Source organism: Zonotrichia leucophrys, chromosome 3, assembly GCF_028769735.1.
Source record: "Zonotrichia leucophrys gambelii isolate GWCS_2022_RI chromosome 3, RI_Zleu_2.0, whole genome shotgun sequence".
Classification (NCBI taxonomy): Eukaryota; Metazoa; Chordata; class Aves; order Passeriformes; family Passerellidae; genus Zonotrichia; species Zonotrichia leucophrys.
In genome coordinates this window covers 99709406-99724379 of record NC_088172.1, presented here as the reverse complement: position 1 = coordinate 99724379, position 14974 = coordinate 99709406, and the positions used below count along the sequence as shown (strand labels likewise).

General features: G+C 36.7%; 1 protein-coding gene across 12 annotated transcripts in view; it reads left to right on the top strand.

Moving 5' to 3' along the window:
- Positions 1-14974, top strand: part of CDC42BPA (CDC42 binding protein kinase alpha) — a 183774-nt gene that overhangs the window by 93268 nt on the left and 75532 nt on the right. For all 12 annotated transcript variants that reach the window (XM_064709519.1, XM_064709512.1, XM_064709516.1 and 9 more), the window contains exons 7-9: positions 10325-10418; positions 11164-11364; positions 11945-12193. In XM_064709519.1, coding sequence (XP_064565589.1) covers positions 10325-10418; positions 11164-11364; positions 11945-12193 — 544 coding nt within the window. The remainder of the gene's footprint in view (positions 1-10324; positions 10419-11163; positions 11365-11944; positions 12194-14974) is intronic.

Sequence of the window (14974 nt, the reverse complement as noted above, 5' to 3'; positions counted from 1 at the left end):
CTGCAAGTAGTTGGATTCTGAGGAACCCTCTGTAAGCAAACAACCCTAATATAAATAATTTGCTTCTGCATGTATTGAAGTGCTCTGTTCTAGGCAATGTCTATTCCTGAGAATAGTCTTTCATAATAATAAAAAAGCATGCATGTAGTTACTGCAAATTTACAAAACAATTTAGCTCATGAAGGCATGGTGAGAAAAGTAATCCATGCCCTGAAATAAGTAGTCCAGACAGGATAGTGCCTAGTTTGCATTTTCAGCAAATTTCTTATGTATTTTGCCACCCAAAAGTCTTTCTATAAACCTTGTTTTTCTCCTGGCTGTCTTAAATATGTATCTGCACACATACGTGTGTGTGCTGTAGGCATTCTTATGAGGAGATGAGCCTTCTCTGATAGCCAAGACTTTTTACACAGAGAAAATTGTGTGACAGAGCAGTGGTGTGGAGGGCTGCTCATGGAGTGGTGTCTGATGGCTTCAGGCCAATCTTGCCAGCACTGATTATCTTAACATTGTCAGAGCAACGTCAGAGAGTAACCTTGATTGCTGAGCATTTGGGGGTAAATAGGGGCTTTCTGTTAGTCACACTTTAGATCAGGGAAAGGAAGCTTTTAATTTAACAAATTTTGTAAGCCTGTTATTAAATGTCAAGATACAATCAAGATAATTTTGTGGTTTTACCTGTCATATCCCTGCAGAGACAGTGAAGGACTTGGCTAATCTTTGATGAACTGCAATTTCCAGTGGAAAAATAGACATATTCTTAATGCTAAAAGGCTGAAGATTGTTTCTGTCTTGAGCCACAAGAAGTTAGAAGTTTGTAGGCTGCTACGACTGAACCTGTAGCACTTTGCTGTTACTGCATTTCAGAATTAGGTTGGAGGAGTTTTGGTGCAACATAACCAGAATGTTATTAGTGAAATAAAACTAAAAAGGCAGCTTTAGTCATAATTTCAGAATCACAGGATGGGTGAGGTTGAAAGGGACCTCTTTAGGTCAGCTGCTCTAACCCTCCTGCTCAGAGCAAGGTCACGGACAGTGGATTCCCAAGACCCCCTTCCCACTGGATTTTTTGAGTGGTCCTTTCAAATTACCCATAATTCTGGATTGGCTTTGATCACTGAGTGGCACAGTGCCTCCAGAGTTTACAGTATTGTGCTGCGGTTATGTTACACCTTGCTTCATGTAAGAATATTTACCTCATTTCCCAAGCATTGTCTCCTTGATTTTTACAAATTACATTCAGTTATAGCAATTTTCACTCATTTCCTGTGTTGATTTTTGTGATTTTCAAAACAAGTATTTGTTTTCCAAATCAATTTTTGTTTCTGAAAAAGAAATAGTTAAAAACATTCCTGTTTTGTTTCTCTGATTTTATGTTTGCTTCTCTTTCAAAACTTCTGTGCTTGTACCTCAGTCTTTTGCAGCAGGAGAGACCATCATGAATAGCTATAAAAGCTACTAAAATTACCCAAAAAGAAATGAGGTACAAGGCTTTCATGTTTTCATGCAATAAATTTTACTCAGTAATACTATTCTGTTCAAGAATAATGAGTTATTAAACATTCAAATATTCAATATTTTGTGTGCTCAATTTGATATTTGAGTCCTTACAAGGTTTTTTTGTCTAATACCAGTAACTCTGCTACAAGTCAAGCCTGAGGAAAGTTATGAGCTTCTATATCCTTGATCCACTGTGAGAGGCCTGTTAACTTGGGTTTGGGTTTTTCAATTTGTTTTTAACTGTTCCTATGTAAATTAACATCTGCTTTTCAATATGAACTTTTTCAAGTTTCAGAATGCATTGGACTTTCTCTTGTGTGCTTGATTGTTTGTGGCATAAGGAATTGGCTTTCTGATAATGTCTACCACTCTCTTATTATTTCATTGGCATTTAAAATCAATCTGTAAATTAGCCTTGTAAGGAACCAAGTTTACAATGGTTATCAAATAGCACAGTGTGTTCCTAGTTTTAGTCGGTAAAGCTGACAAGACAATAGAAATAATCCCTAGGCAATCACAAGTGACTTCACCCTGACATCTCTTTAAAATGCTGCATGAGGGGCCTGACCTGCATGTGAGGGTTTTTTCCATGGATATCTGGTTCTGTCAGCTGATCAGCATTTTAGATGAAGACAGTAGCTATGGGGAGTATGTAGCTGCCAAGCATTTATTGAAAAGATTTTTTCAAATCACCCCTTTTACTTATTTTTTTAAAAGAAGGAAGAAAATGGACCTAAGCATCTTTTAAAAATAATTATTTTTCGTTTGCAACTGTTATGGTGCTAGAGATATCCATTACTTGGAAACAAATACATATGCACAAAGCCCAGAGGGAGACATTTTTCTGAGGTAAATTAATTCTGGGATATTATAATATGATGTGGTGGAGCATATATTTATAAGCCAGTAACTACACTCTGCTCAAGTGTTCAGGAATGAATATGAGTGCCTGAACAAACTCAAGATATATATGTGTTGGCTGATGTACTCGTTCCCTGTTGCTTGTTATTATTTCCTTTATTAGCATTTGAAATTCATAAAGAACATTGGATACCATAAGGTAAACACTGTGTTGTGTCCAGAATACTTGTCTGAGTGGCAGAAATTAAAGGCTGTGGAGCAAAGGACTGGGAGAGGACTTGGAGAGGTCAACTAGTGCTTTCCTTGGGCTTCAAGGCAGGATCAAACTGTGGCTAAACCAGTCTGACAGACATTTGTCTAACTGGTTTTGAAAGAAAAGTGATGGAGATGGTGGCATTTCCTGAACCAATCTGTTCTCATGTTTCATCTGAGTATCTTTCGTTGGTACTTAAATTCATTACTTTTTGTGTTACCACACAAAAAACTCAGTGTGGGTGAGTGTTCAGCTTAATGTGTTTTGCATTATATGCTTCAAGTCTGTGGTGCAGATTCTTCATAGTAAAAGAAAAATGTAATGTAATTACCTTATTTTTAGTGAAAACTGAAATTAGCTCTCTGTCTGGATTAGGGATTAAAAAAGTACACTTTGGCAGAAAGTGTGGTGTGAAACTAAGTTACTTTGGAAGTATCTGATTCTGTAGGTGCTGCACTAAATTTACTGCACAGAGTACTTGGAACCTTGAATTTTGTCATGTTTTTAATTTAGTTTTGTGGTATTACTAAGAATAAAATGTGGTTAGGATGTGTGACAATATGAATATAAAATTATCCACACTGATCAATAAATGATCATTATATCAGAGATCTAGAGCCTTTACAGTCATGGTTTGGTTGATGTTTCCAACTAATTGATGAGTGTCTGTCCATTGAATGTAATGAGATTTAGAGGAGTCTCCTGCTGCTCAGAATAGAGAGATGCTTTTAGCAGAGGTGAATTACTGGGTGTTTCTGGAACAGCACATACATAATAATTTATTATCAAGAGTTAAAGAGAAAACAAGGGAGTTTTACACTGTTAAGATACTGTTAAAAAAGAACTATAAGATAAGGTTGTTTATAGCATGTATTTTTTTCCCTGTAGTTGGTCTTCTTATTAAGGCTTAAATTCTGAAGTGTTCCGTCTTTGGCTATTCCTATTGACTTCAGGGCTGTATGCAAGGCTACTGCATCTTATTTGCTTGTAAGCTTTAGTTTGTCAGCTTTACATGAAGCAGGTTTTGTTTAGTACACAAACATGCTGCAATGGTCTGGGTGCTATACAAATAATAAGGCTAAGATCAAAGTTATTTAAATTATTTTGGTTTCAATCGAAATACGCGCTTTTTGGATTTCACCCAAAAATGAAGGAGTGTCTGTTTAGGAGAAGGCACATTAGAGTCTTGATAAGAGGCATGGTTAATGAGGTACAACATATTCCAGTTTTCTCATGCTGCTATCTTGTGCAGCCTATCTTGTTGGGATTGCTAAAGAATAACTGCTGACTGTCCAAATCTAATTTGGCTCAGTGCACAGTGGTCTTTCTGCCAGATGGAGCCTATTTCTACTTTTGCTCATCAGAATTCAGATAAACCAGAGTTGGCAGAATATGGCAATGCTGACTTTGATATAACCCAGTCCACTGTAATGGAAAATAGAAATAACCTGCTGGACATCAATGTCCATACCTGAAAAAAGGCATTATTTGACCAGCATTCTTGATGGGAGTTCACCATTTGTTTCACTCTGGGTATCTAAAGCAAGATGTCAGTAGAGCATCACTGAATGCCTTAATAAAATCTTCTCAGGCACCAAATTTTCTCATTTCAGTGGAGTGCTGCCAAAACCAAATGTCTTTGTTTTTAATCGTGGATGTAGCATTTCTTTGTGAGAGAGGTGTATGGAGGGAAAGTGCCTGAAACAACAGAAGGGAGTGAAATAAGCAGTTTGCCAAACTTCTGTCCTGACTAGGGATAATCTTGTGTTCTGAACAAATTTTGGATAAAAAGTCCAGGCATTCTGGCTGTGAAGTCTTGGTTGTGTTTTTTCTTCAAGTAGGTAACTTGGCAAAGGATGGCATTTCTTGTTGTAAGAGTGAATAATTATAATCATTGATGTCTGCTTTTCATCTTTTGATTTATACTTTTGGGGAATGCTCTTGCATGTACAATGAGCAAATAATGTACTGTGAAATCTTTAATTGGTAATAAGCTTTCTGCATCAGTTTCTCTGTGCCAGCAGTTACACCTGAAACTAATTTGTTTTTCTCAAATGCTGTGTTTTAATTTGCATTGGTAACATTAAAAATACTGTTCATGTGAATTTTTCACAGAAAAAAAAATTCACTTGAGCTACTCACTTTGTTCCTTGCTATTCAAAAATAGCGTGTCTTGAGGCATGTGACCTGTTAAGGAAAATTAATTGATTTCCATGCTTTTCTAATGTTAGCATTAGAAATAAAAACTTGTTTTCTAGAGTATCTCTTTCTTATCTACTGGGCTCAGATAAACTAGTAGCTCAGCTATCAAATTGCTCCTTTGATTTCAGACAGGTCAATTTCTTTATTCAGGCTCAGCTCACATCGTGCATTTAGAGCAGTGTGAGTCCCTTTATTCTCATTTCAGTTCTGCTGGTTTTTTTAAGAACTCAGCTCTGTATGCAAGGACAGTCCATCAGCATATGATAAATAAAAGTCCATCAGCATCTGAAATTTATTCCAAGGAGGATATGCTGGACATATTAAGAGGTTCCCACTTGCACCACCTGGCCACTTTGGTTGATCTTCAGGAGAAGGACTCGCTTCTTCCTCCATTTCTGGCTGATCATATATGTTTTGAAAGAAAAAAATGATAATACAGATGAATAACTAAACCAGTTAATTCTCCATCATAACTGTACAGCTACCAAGAAGAGGGATCCCTACTGGTCACAAAATCTTTAATGCCCCTAGGAATTGTATCACACAAACTTAGGAGATCCAAGCCTGTGGGTTGACTCACTGGCACAGCCTTTGGTAGTGTTTGACACCACTGCTGCTCAGTCGTTCCGATACAGTTGAAATAATTGTCCCTCTGTTTTTGATGCATCTTCCATTCTGTTTGTCTGGTCCCCTCCTCCATAAAGCTGCCCTCGAAACAAAATTTTAAGATTCTTCTAAATCTGCTGCTTCCTGATCTGTAGACCTGAGGAACTTCACATGATCTTGAAAAGAACAGAATTGCAGTGATCCAGTGATTCAAGGAATGATATAGGTGAACCTCAGGAACCCCTGTGCTTTGAAACCATAAGATGATCAGATAATTTAAGTTGTAAGGAACTTAAGAGTATTTTCTAGTGCAAATTTCAATATGCAAGACCTCACGATTCCTTAAGTTTCCTTTAGTATAAGAAATAAATCCAGGGGAAAAAAATACGTTCACATGTATTAAAAATTCTTTTTTAGTTTATTTTACAGCTGGAATGTGCTATGGATTTAGCATGTCTCAGAGGGAATACTTTTTCTTGAGTCTTACTGAACAAATGAAATTCTACTCTGGCTCATTAACAGAGAAATCAAAATAAATGGCAATAATCCAGGTATCTGCTGTAGTCCTATTTCAGAATGTTGTTTATATTAACATAGTTAGTATGTAAAATGTTTGGGTTTTAATTACAGCTTAAGAAAGTAAACGGTTTTAAAGAGGGGTGAGTGAAGTCATCTGGGTAAACATGCCAATCTGAAGAACAGCTCCCCACATTAAACTAAGAAGCATTATAAGGAAGAATTCATTAGAGATTTTTCTTTCTTTTTTTCATTAGCCTTTGCTCATTTCCAGTGCAATGAAGTGTTCAGTATTGCACACTGTTTATTCCTATTGTGTTCTTCAGAAAACAGCAGCAAAGCTGCTGTGCAGTGCTGATTTTCTCCTACAGTCAAGGCCAGCAAAGCTTAGAAAAGTAGAATTTACTCCTGGACATTCTGTTGAAGTCCAAGTTTAAATGGACATACTTGTTTCTAAAGAAGTTTATTTGGTCCAGATTTCTAGTTCCTTTAGTGCTGTTAAATCACTAATTTAAAAAAAAAAAAAAAAAAAAAAAGGTTTATTTGGGTATGTTGAGTTCCTGTGTGCCCTTAATTCAGTGTGGAGGATATTTGAAGAATTTGTGGTAGCTTGGCTCGTGCGGGTCCAGCTCTGGCATCCTGCACCCCTTGCACATGGAGCTTCTTCTCCTGAAGCTGCTTCAGAGTGGGGCTGAACTGTCGGGGACTTGCTCAGGGTCTCCAGAGAGCACAGTGGTGTCAGAGCAATTCAATACCTGTTCCCACTAGCAATCTGGCTCATAAAATACCTTTCAAATGCTTATATTTCTTGAAAGTGAATTAGTATTTCATATTTCAAGTGGGCTGACCTTTTGTTGCAGTGAACTAATTACAGAGTTAGTGGGGTATTTGGGCTCTACAGCCTTCTAGCCAGATGATATTAACTGCTTGACTGAACACCATGGTTCTTGTTGAGTGATGTTTAAATGGTCTGCCCACAATCACCTGGTAATTCTTATCTACAAAGGTTCGGCCCAGTGCTCTATTCACTGAGCCATATAACTTTTCATTATTTGCTCATTAATTTTGCCAGATTTTAGGTACTTAGTCTGGAATTTGCCTTCCTTAGTGTTTGCCTGAAGCTATAAGTGTTCCTCTTTCCAGAAACAAAAATCAAGAATCATGGATTGCTTTTCCTATGTCGATTTTCAATTAATAAAATAATTATTACAAAACCAGTGAGAAGATCTTCTGCTATGGGATGTGGAGACTTGAAATTCAGGAGAGAATCCTCCATGAGTCATGGATATATTTTCATTCCTCTTTCTCCCACCTAGATATTTTCAGGTTATAATTTTTCCCTCAATATTCCAGTTGGTATGAGTTCCAAGCCACTGTGTGCAGAGTTTGATCCCTAAATACTTTTCAGTTTTCTTCTGCTGTATTTGCACTATTTCAGAGCTGTGATATTGAAGGACTTTGGCGAGATGCTGATAAATAGACACTAGAGACTGTGTGCAGTGTCTCTATTACTGATAGTTCTCTTCCTTTTGGTGCCAAAGAAGATTGCCATGAAAATTGGACAGGAACTGGTCATGAGGAAGGAGGATACAGTTGTCCTGTATCATAGGAATAGGAAGCCAGTGGAACAGGACTGTGAGTAAACAGTGACTGCTGAGAACTGAAATGGGATAAAAAACAAGATTAGTTAAATTGGAGCAAGCAGGGAGATGAGGACTTGGGAGTGAAGAAGATGAGAGAGGAAGGAGGAAATAGAAAGGGAGGAAATTTGGGGTTGATAGGCTGTGAAGGATTGGACATCTCAGCTTTGGACATGAGTGTAGGAGAGATAGGAATAAAAATGCAGTTGAGATGGAAGTAGAAGGAACCAGTCCATACAGTGAAGAAACTGGGATAAGCTGGGGAAGGTGGAGTGCATGTGAAGAGAGAATACCATATTCTCTTTAGAACAGGAGATAGATCAGCTCTGATCACTAAAGAGAGTAAACAAATGTCATTCAAAGGAAAACCTGGAACAAAACTCATCATTCTAATGGAATCTAGCTGCTGCAGGCTCAGTAAAGATGCAGGGTTTAAGACATTATTTTTTCCTATAATCACCACCTTCACACTCTTCAGTTACACTGGCAATAATTACTCCTGTTCCATGTTCCCCTCTGGGGCTCATAATTTTCTTTCCCTTTGCTTATAGCCTGCTCTGCTCTGCAGGTACCAGCAATTCTTGTCTTTCAAACTGTCTTTTATTAATGTAGCTCAGAATTCAGAACAGTTGTTCATAGCCCATAGCTTCTGTTACAAGAGCTGAAAATAATTTGTTTTTATTAAGTTGGTCTTTTCTTTTTTCTTGAGCTGTAAAAATTATTCTTATGAAGTTATTACTGAGCATTACAAATGCCACTCTGCAAGAAATTGTTGTTCCTTCAAGTGCATTCAGTGTTGTTTGCAGGTTTGTGTTGACAACACAATGAGATTTTTCATTTTTTCTTGCTGTTTTGTGAGATTGAATGGGAGAGGTTGGGATGATGATGATGGTTATTAATGTTATTATTATTTCTCTTGGGAATATATTAAAAGATAGAACATGGATAAATGGAGCCTCAAGGGTGACTCATGTTTTTGTTTAGCTTGAACTAGGTCCAGCTTCTAGGAGGAACTGGATTTTAGGTGCATGTTTTTGCAAAGTGTTTTAAACTGAAGTTATAATTCCAGCAGTCTCAATGGCATGTGTTTGTTTTTATTTAGAAGCATGTTTAAGGAATGTTTTTGGTGGGCGAGTGCAAAACAAACACAACTATCTCAGTCTGGAGGCTGCAACTCTTTGGCATATTCAGTGTCAGCAAAAATCAAGTGGAGGAATGGTCTTATGAGAATGGACTCAGTTATTTAGTTATTCAGTTATTTTTCTAATGTACTTTGTAAAGAATTGTCTTTATGCTCACTTGCAAGTTGTGAAAGTGTGATTTCTTGCAGTGTTTGCTTTCTACTTTGTAAATATTTCTGAGCATTTGAAAGGTGCCTAAAGTTTGTTTTCAACATGTGCTGCTATCTGCTTGTCTTTAAGTAACACAAATTCAGGAAGTTATTTTCTTCCAAACAACAAATTGTTACCATATTTATTGTCACCAAGTGTGTGACAATGTGACGCCCTTACGCCATAGGTTGTATAGTGTTGTTCAAAGTGTGATTCTAATTTTTTTTTTTCTGTTGTAAATTTTCAGTAAGACTTGTCTATAACTCGACTTCTGGTTGGGGAAAAAACCCCAAAACACCTCCAACAAAAACAAAACATCAAAATCCAAACAACAAAATTTGCTCTCAGGTGTCATGTGAACGTTTTAGCTTGTGAATATTTTGATATTTGTCTGTAAAGCAGTTAGTTATAATTATCTTGTAAGTTGTTTGGGGAGTGAAGCAAAGTGAGGACTTAAAATTTCTTTTGGTTTTTTTAGCGGTTTGTTCTTACATCTTAAAAATGTTCCCTGAGAAAGTATTTGTAGACCTATATTCATACAGTCATAACTTATGCTTTGAATATAATAGATAAGGATGGTGTAAGAATCTAATAATGTCAGATATTTTTAAAATGTAGCTTGATGTGTGTTTTTAATATCTATACTTAATTGAAAAGAAATTTGAACCTAGTTTACAAGTTGAACAATAAATGTCTCTCTGGTAACTGAGGGCTTTTGTCCTACTCAGCTGTACACTGGGAACATACACTCTACCTGTATTTCAGTGCACTTAGGAAAAGCCTGAGACAAAAAAAGGCCAAGTTTACAATATGAGGAGTTTATTATATGAGGAGTTTATTACATGTTTATGATGCTGCCTGCTTAGAGGGGTAGTTCCATCTGCATCATGAGCTCCATCATCATCATGGACAGGCAGAGCTGCAGTGGTGTGTACCACGGTCATGTCAGCAGAAGCATGACAGATGTGCACAGTGAGCTGAGATGCATGTGAGAGAAGAATGTCAGTGAAAGACAGCAAATCTAAAAATGTGTAAACTGTTTCAGGATTTCATTGGCCTTTGTTCTGTTGTAAAGTCTAGGGGTTGTTTTCCTGCTCCAGTATAAGCATGCGTCTTCCACTAAAATTCTTCAGATGATTTTAAAATTTTAATGCAAAAGCTCAGAGCAAATAAGATTCTCCTGTCTACCCTTGAGACATGGGAGGAATTTAACTACACAATTCTTACTAAAATTAAGAAGCATTGTAGGATTTGACTGATCCACAACCTCATGAAATGTCTCTAGTGCAAACTTCACCATATCCTGAGTGACTGTTGGGTTGCTGGTTTTCAATGAAAAGACTTGCAGAATTAATGCTTGGAATACATCTAATGCAGCACATTTTGTACTAATCCTGGAATTTGTTTTATTGCAGGGATATAAAACCAGACAATATCTTGATGGATATGAATGGACATATTCGATTAGCAGACTTTGGTTCTTGTCTGAAACTGATGGAAGATGGAACGGTAAATTAGAAAGAATGATACATTCCTAAATATTTTTTCTTCAGTCCATTGATAGCCACAAAATATGTGCTAATAAAGGGAATAGGTGCCTCATGGCAAATGAAATGGAGCTGTAAGTGGTATTGGTATATAATTGACTTTCTTGAAAATTCAACTGCAGACTGCTTGGATTTGCAGTATATTAAGAACTTTTTAGCATACAGTCAGCTCATGAATAAATAAAGGGAAGCTGTGCTGTCAATGCCAAGTAGGTGTTTATGAACTATGAATCTCTCAGTTTTAAGCTCTGAGCTCTAATCTTTATTGAAAATGTAAGCTGTAGTATGAGCAGGATGAGATACTGAAATGGGATGATGTTCTTTTAGTCCATTTAAATTTGCACATTAAGTGTGACTAGAATGTAATTCCAGTATGTTTAATCATGTCCCAGAGGATTACAAAGTATTTGACCTAATATATGTGACTACCAAATCTATAATTGCTTGCTGGCTCTAGTCCTGACAACTGACAGTTCTGTCCTTTATCTGTTTTTAAATATTGGTAATAGTTTAGCAAAAGTAAATTATTAGGCTGCCTATTACTGCAGTTGGATGGTTAAGTATTTCTTAGTTAATTTAGAAGCTTTTGCTTGTGTTTAGTTGTTATGACAAGAATGCTGAACTAGAGTTATATATACATGAACATGGTATGACAGTGTCTGTAATGATGAAAGTTGATTTTAATCCTGAAAATGTCACTTCTCCAGGTCCAATCCTCAGTGGCAGTTGGAACACCAGACTACATCTCTCCAGAAATCTTGCAGGCCATGGAAGATGGAAAAGGGAAGTATGGGCCCGAGTGTGACTGGTGGTCCCTGGGCGTTTGCATGTATGAAATGCTTTATGGAGAAACGCCCTTTTATGCTGAGTCCTTGGTGGAGACCTATGGGAAAATAATGAACCACAAAGTTAGTGCACTTTCTGTCTGTCTCTAAGCTAATTTTTAATAATGGGGTAACTTGAACACATATTTAAAAATAAGTTTTTATGTACTAATTATGTTAAGTGTTCATAAATGTAGAACAAAATATGTTTCCATGTAGCAAGTTAATGCTTATGGATTGCAGATGACTTTGCTTTGGAATAAGGCTAAAACTTAAAATCTGGGTTTGGAAACATAGATGTTAATTCACTCTGTGGATTCTGTCTTGGCTACATTGCATCAACCTTGTTGTGTTTCTTTTTTCTGGTGAACCCATTCCTTGGCTTACGCAGAAGGTTCTAAAATGTTCTTCCACATGGAGCTAGCTGTAAAATTCAACAGCTGGAGTGTAAGAGAAATTTAAATAAAGGAGAAAAAGTAGAAGATAAGATATCTTAATAATTTCCATCCTTAGCAGAAGTCTTTTCCTTGAAGCTTTACTGCATGTATTTCAGAGCTGGAGTATTTGCCCATTTCTTTTTCTAGTTAATGATTTTCACTAAGAAAGTACCTTTTCCCAACTTTTTCTTGGTAATAAACTATTTTCTCTTATTTTAATCTTTAAGGAGAGGTTTCAGTTTCCTGCTCAAGTGACAGATGTCTCTGAAAGTGCAAAGGACCTCATCCGAAGGCTCATTTGTAGCAGAGAGCATCGACTTGGACAAAATGGAATAGAAGACTTTAAGAACCATCCATTTTTTGCTGGGATTGATTGGGACAACATTAGGAACTGTGAGGCACCTTACATCCCAGAAGTCAGCAGCCCTACTGATACATCAAACTTTGATGTGGATGATGATTGCTTAAAAAACTCTGTAAGTATACAAGTAACATTTTGATGAATCAGCCTTTGTGGTATACTTTGTAACAAAACATATGGAAAAGGCAGTTTATTTCACTGTGTTCTGCATAAATAACAGTTAGATGCTGCTTTGAAGAGCTGAGAGAGGAATACTCCCATAGTTTGTAGGCTGGTCCTAAAGTCATACATGTGTAAGGATAAGGTTTGTATTCACAAATTCATTGTAGCTTTACGTGTCTGTAGCTAACATACATCTATTGCAGTAACAAGTTTAGTGTCCATGTCTTATAATGAATAATACATTTACATACAGATAGTCTGCAAGACTACTTCTAGCTGAGCATTGCTAAGACTTAGTATAAGTTTGCACATTGCATTTTACTGTGTTTTATTACTCTAATCTAATTGCTCATGTTGGTGTTTGATTCCCCTCAGTTCATTTCCACAAGCTTTTTCCAGTATTTTCTCCAACTTGAGTTTTGAGAAATGTAGGAGAAATATTACAGCTGTTTTTTAAGGAACGAGAAAATAGTTTTACCTTTCCTTAAAATGCTCTGCAGCTATTGATTTTATCAGACTTTTGTTTCTATGCTTTTGAAAAGGAGCTTTGATAGATGATAGATGCCTTAGCATTGGAGGAATGCCTTGTGTTCTCTCTTTGGAAATACCTTTGGGTGTGTTTGTCTGTTGAAAGATGCAGAGACCTGCTGTTTACATGTCAGATAAAGCATTTTCACCACTTTTGTTTTCTGAACTGCATGTACATCTCAGTTTCACTCAGTTTTCTGGGCATGCAGATAAGTGGCAACGTGAATTGTTGTAGACAAGATGATCATTATTTGCATTCCCTTTTCTCCAGCTGCACATTAAAACATGGAAACCACTTTGACTAAAACACTTTGTGGGGGTCAGTCTCTTCTCCCAAGTAATAAGCCACAGGCCAAGAGGAAATGGCCTCAAGTTGATCCAGGGGAGGTTTAGTTTGGATATTGGGAAAGATTTCGTAACCAAAAGGGTTGCCCAGGAAAGTGGTGGAGTCAATTGACTCACTGGAGATTTTTAGATGTGGTCCTTAGGAAAGTCATTTAGTGATGGACCTGACCCTTAATGGCTGGATTCAGTGATCTTGAAGGACTTTTCCAATTTAAGTGATTCTGTCATTTCTGGTTAAATCTCAGACCCCTTTTCCTTATAGGCAAATTAAGCAAATCAGTGTAGCTGCATAGGATGACTTGCACTTTTTTCATTTTGTTTCCTCACTTCTATCTGATATGTCCTTCTCCCTTCACAACAGAAGTATTTTTATCTTAAAAGTTGTTTATACAGTCTTCAGATACCAGTTTGCACATTATTTTGTCCAGCAACAGCTGGGAGGATGGAGTAGCTGGAGTGGATGCTGTATTGTAGCAGGTCTTTGTCTAGCTGAGATAGTTTTTAGAGGTTGTTCACACATTTTAGTGTTGTCTATTCCACCACTCTTCCTTTTTAGAGCCCATTCTCCCACCTGAGGTTTTCAAACTATGCCTGAATAGTGTGAATGCTTTTCCATTGTGAAGGAACAGGGACCTGCAGGTGAAGAAAGAATGATCCTCTGCTGAGTTACTGGACTCTCAGCTGAGAAAAATGAGACAATTCTTACTTTGCTTTAGACATTTGGGAGTGAAAAGCAATGCCCCTGAACTGTTAGAGAGGAATGCCAGTTTCTAGAGCTTCTTTTTCAGCTTCCTAATTTGAAACATCTGAAGGTTTTGTTCTGTTTTAATATAAGGATGTTATTTTCTTGCCATTTCTTTTAACACCTAGTATCTCAGAACTGCTGAAAAAGCCTAGCCTAAAGGCATTGCACGACTGAGAATATTTTACATTTTTGCTTTGACCAGAGGACATTGTATTTCATATTGCTTTGCCTCAAATTCCTTATATATAACTTGGAGGTATTTTCTCCTCCATATTTCATACATATCTTTTGAGGAAGTTCCACGTACTCACACTGCTATTATAGGAGTCAGCAACACAGATAAGCCCATGAGACTTTTTTTTTTTTTCCCCAAAAATTCTTGGCAAGATTTGAATTGCATAGAGCAAATGAAGAAAACCCAATGCTGAAGATAAAAGACAGTGTTGAAAAGCCACGATTGTTATTCTTCCTGAACTTTGAATGAGACCATAGTCCCATGGAAAAATTATATACATAATAATGACATTTAAAAAGTATGTTGAATGTACACACAAGCATAAAGGGCAAAACTGTGCTATTCAGGCAGCCTAAGCTGGGCTGGGTTTTAGCTTTTCACTGTTTGGTTTGGTAGCCTTGTTGAGGGATTCAGTCATAATTTTCTCAGCATGGTTGTACTGCTAAAATTCACACAAGCAGCAGGAGATATGTTTCTTGACCTCTGCAAAACAAATTCTTTCACAGAATCTTACCTTATGATCAATAGAAACAATTTTTTAGGTATTTAGTAACCTCTCAGTGTGGTACCTGAGAATTGTCATGTGGGCTGTTAAAATCATGCAATTAGGTATTTGATATTTTTTAAAGTTATATGTGAATACAGTTTTGAAATTTGAATCTATGAAAAGTGAAAACAAAATGTAAAGGAGAAATAGAATTTTACTTTTTCTCACCATAGTAATCAGTAATAATTGTTATTTTTATTATGATTTAGTGGAAAGTTAAGGCTTTGTAATTTGATCTTGTCCTTAGTTTCCAAAATGCTCAACTTCATGAATTTGCACAATCTAGCAATATCATTAATGTTGTTTGGGAACTCTTTTATAACATGAAGGTTTT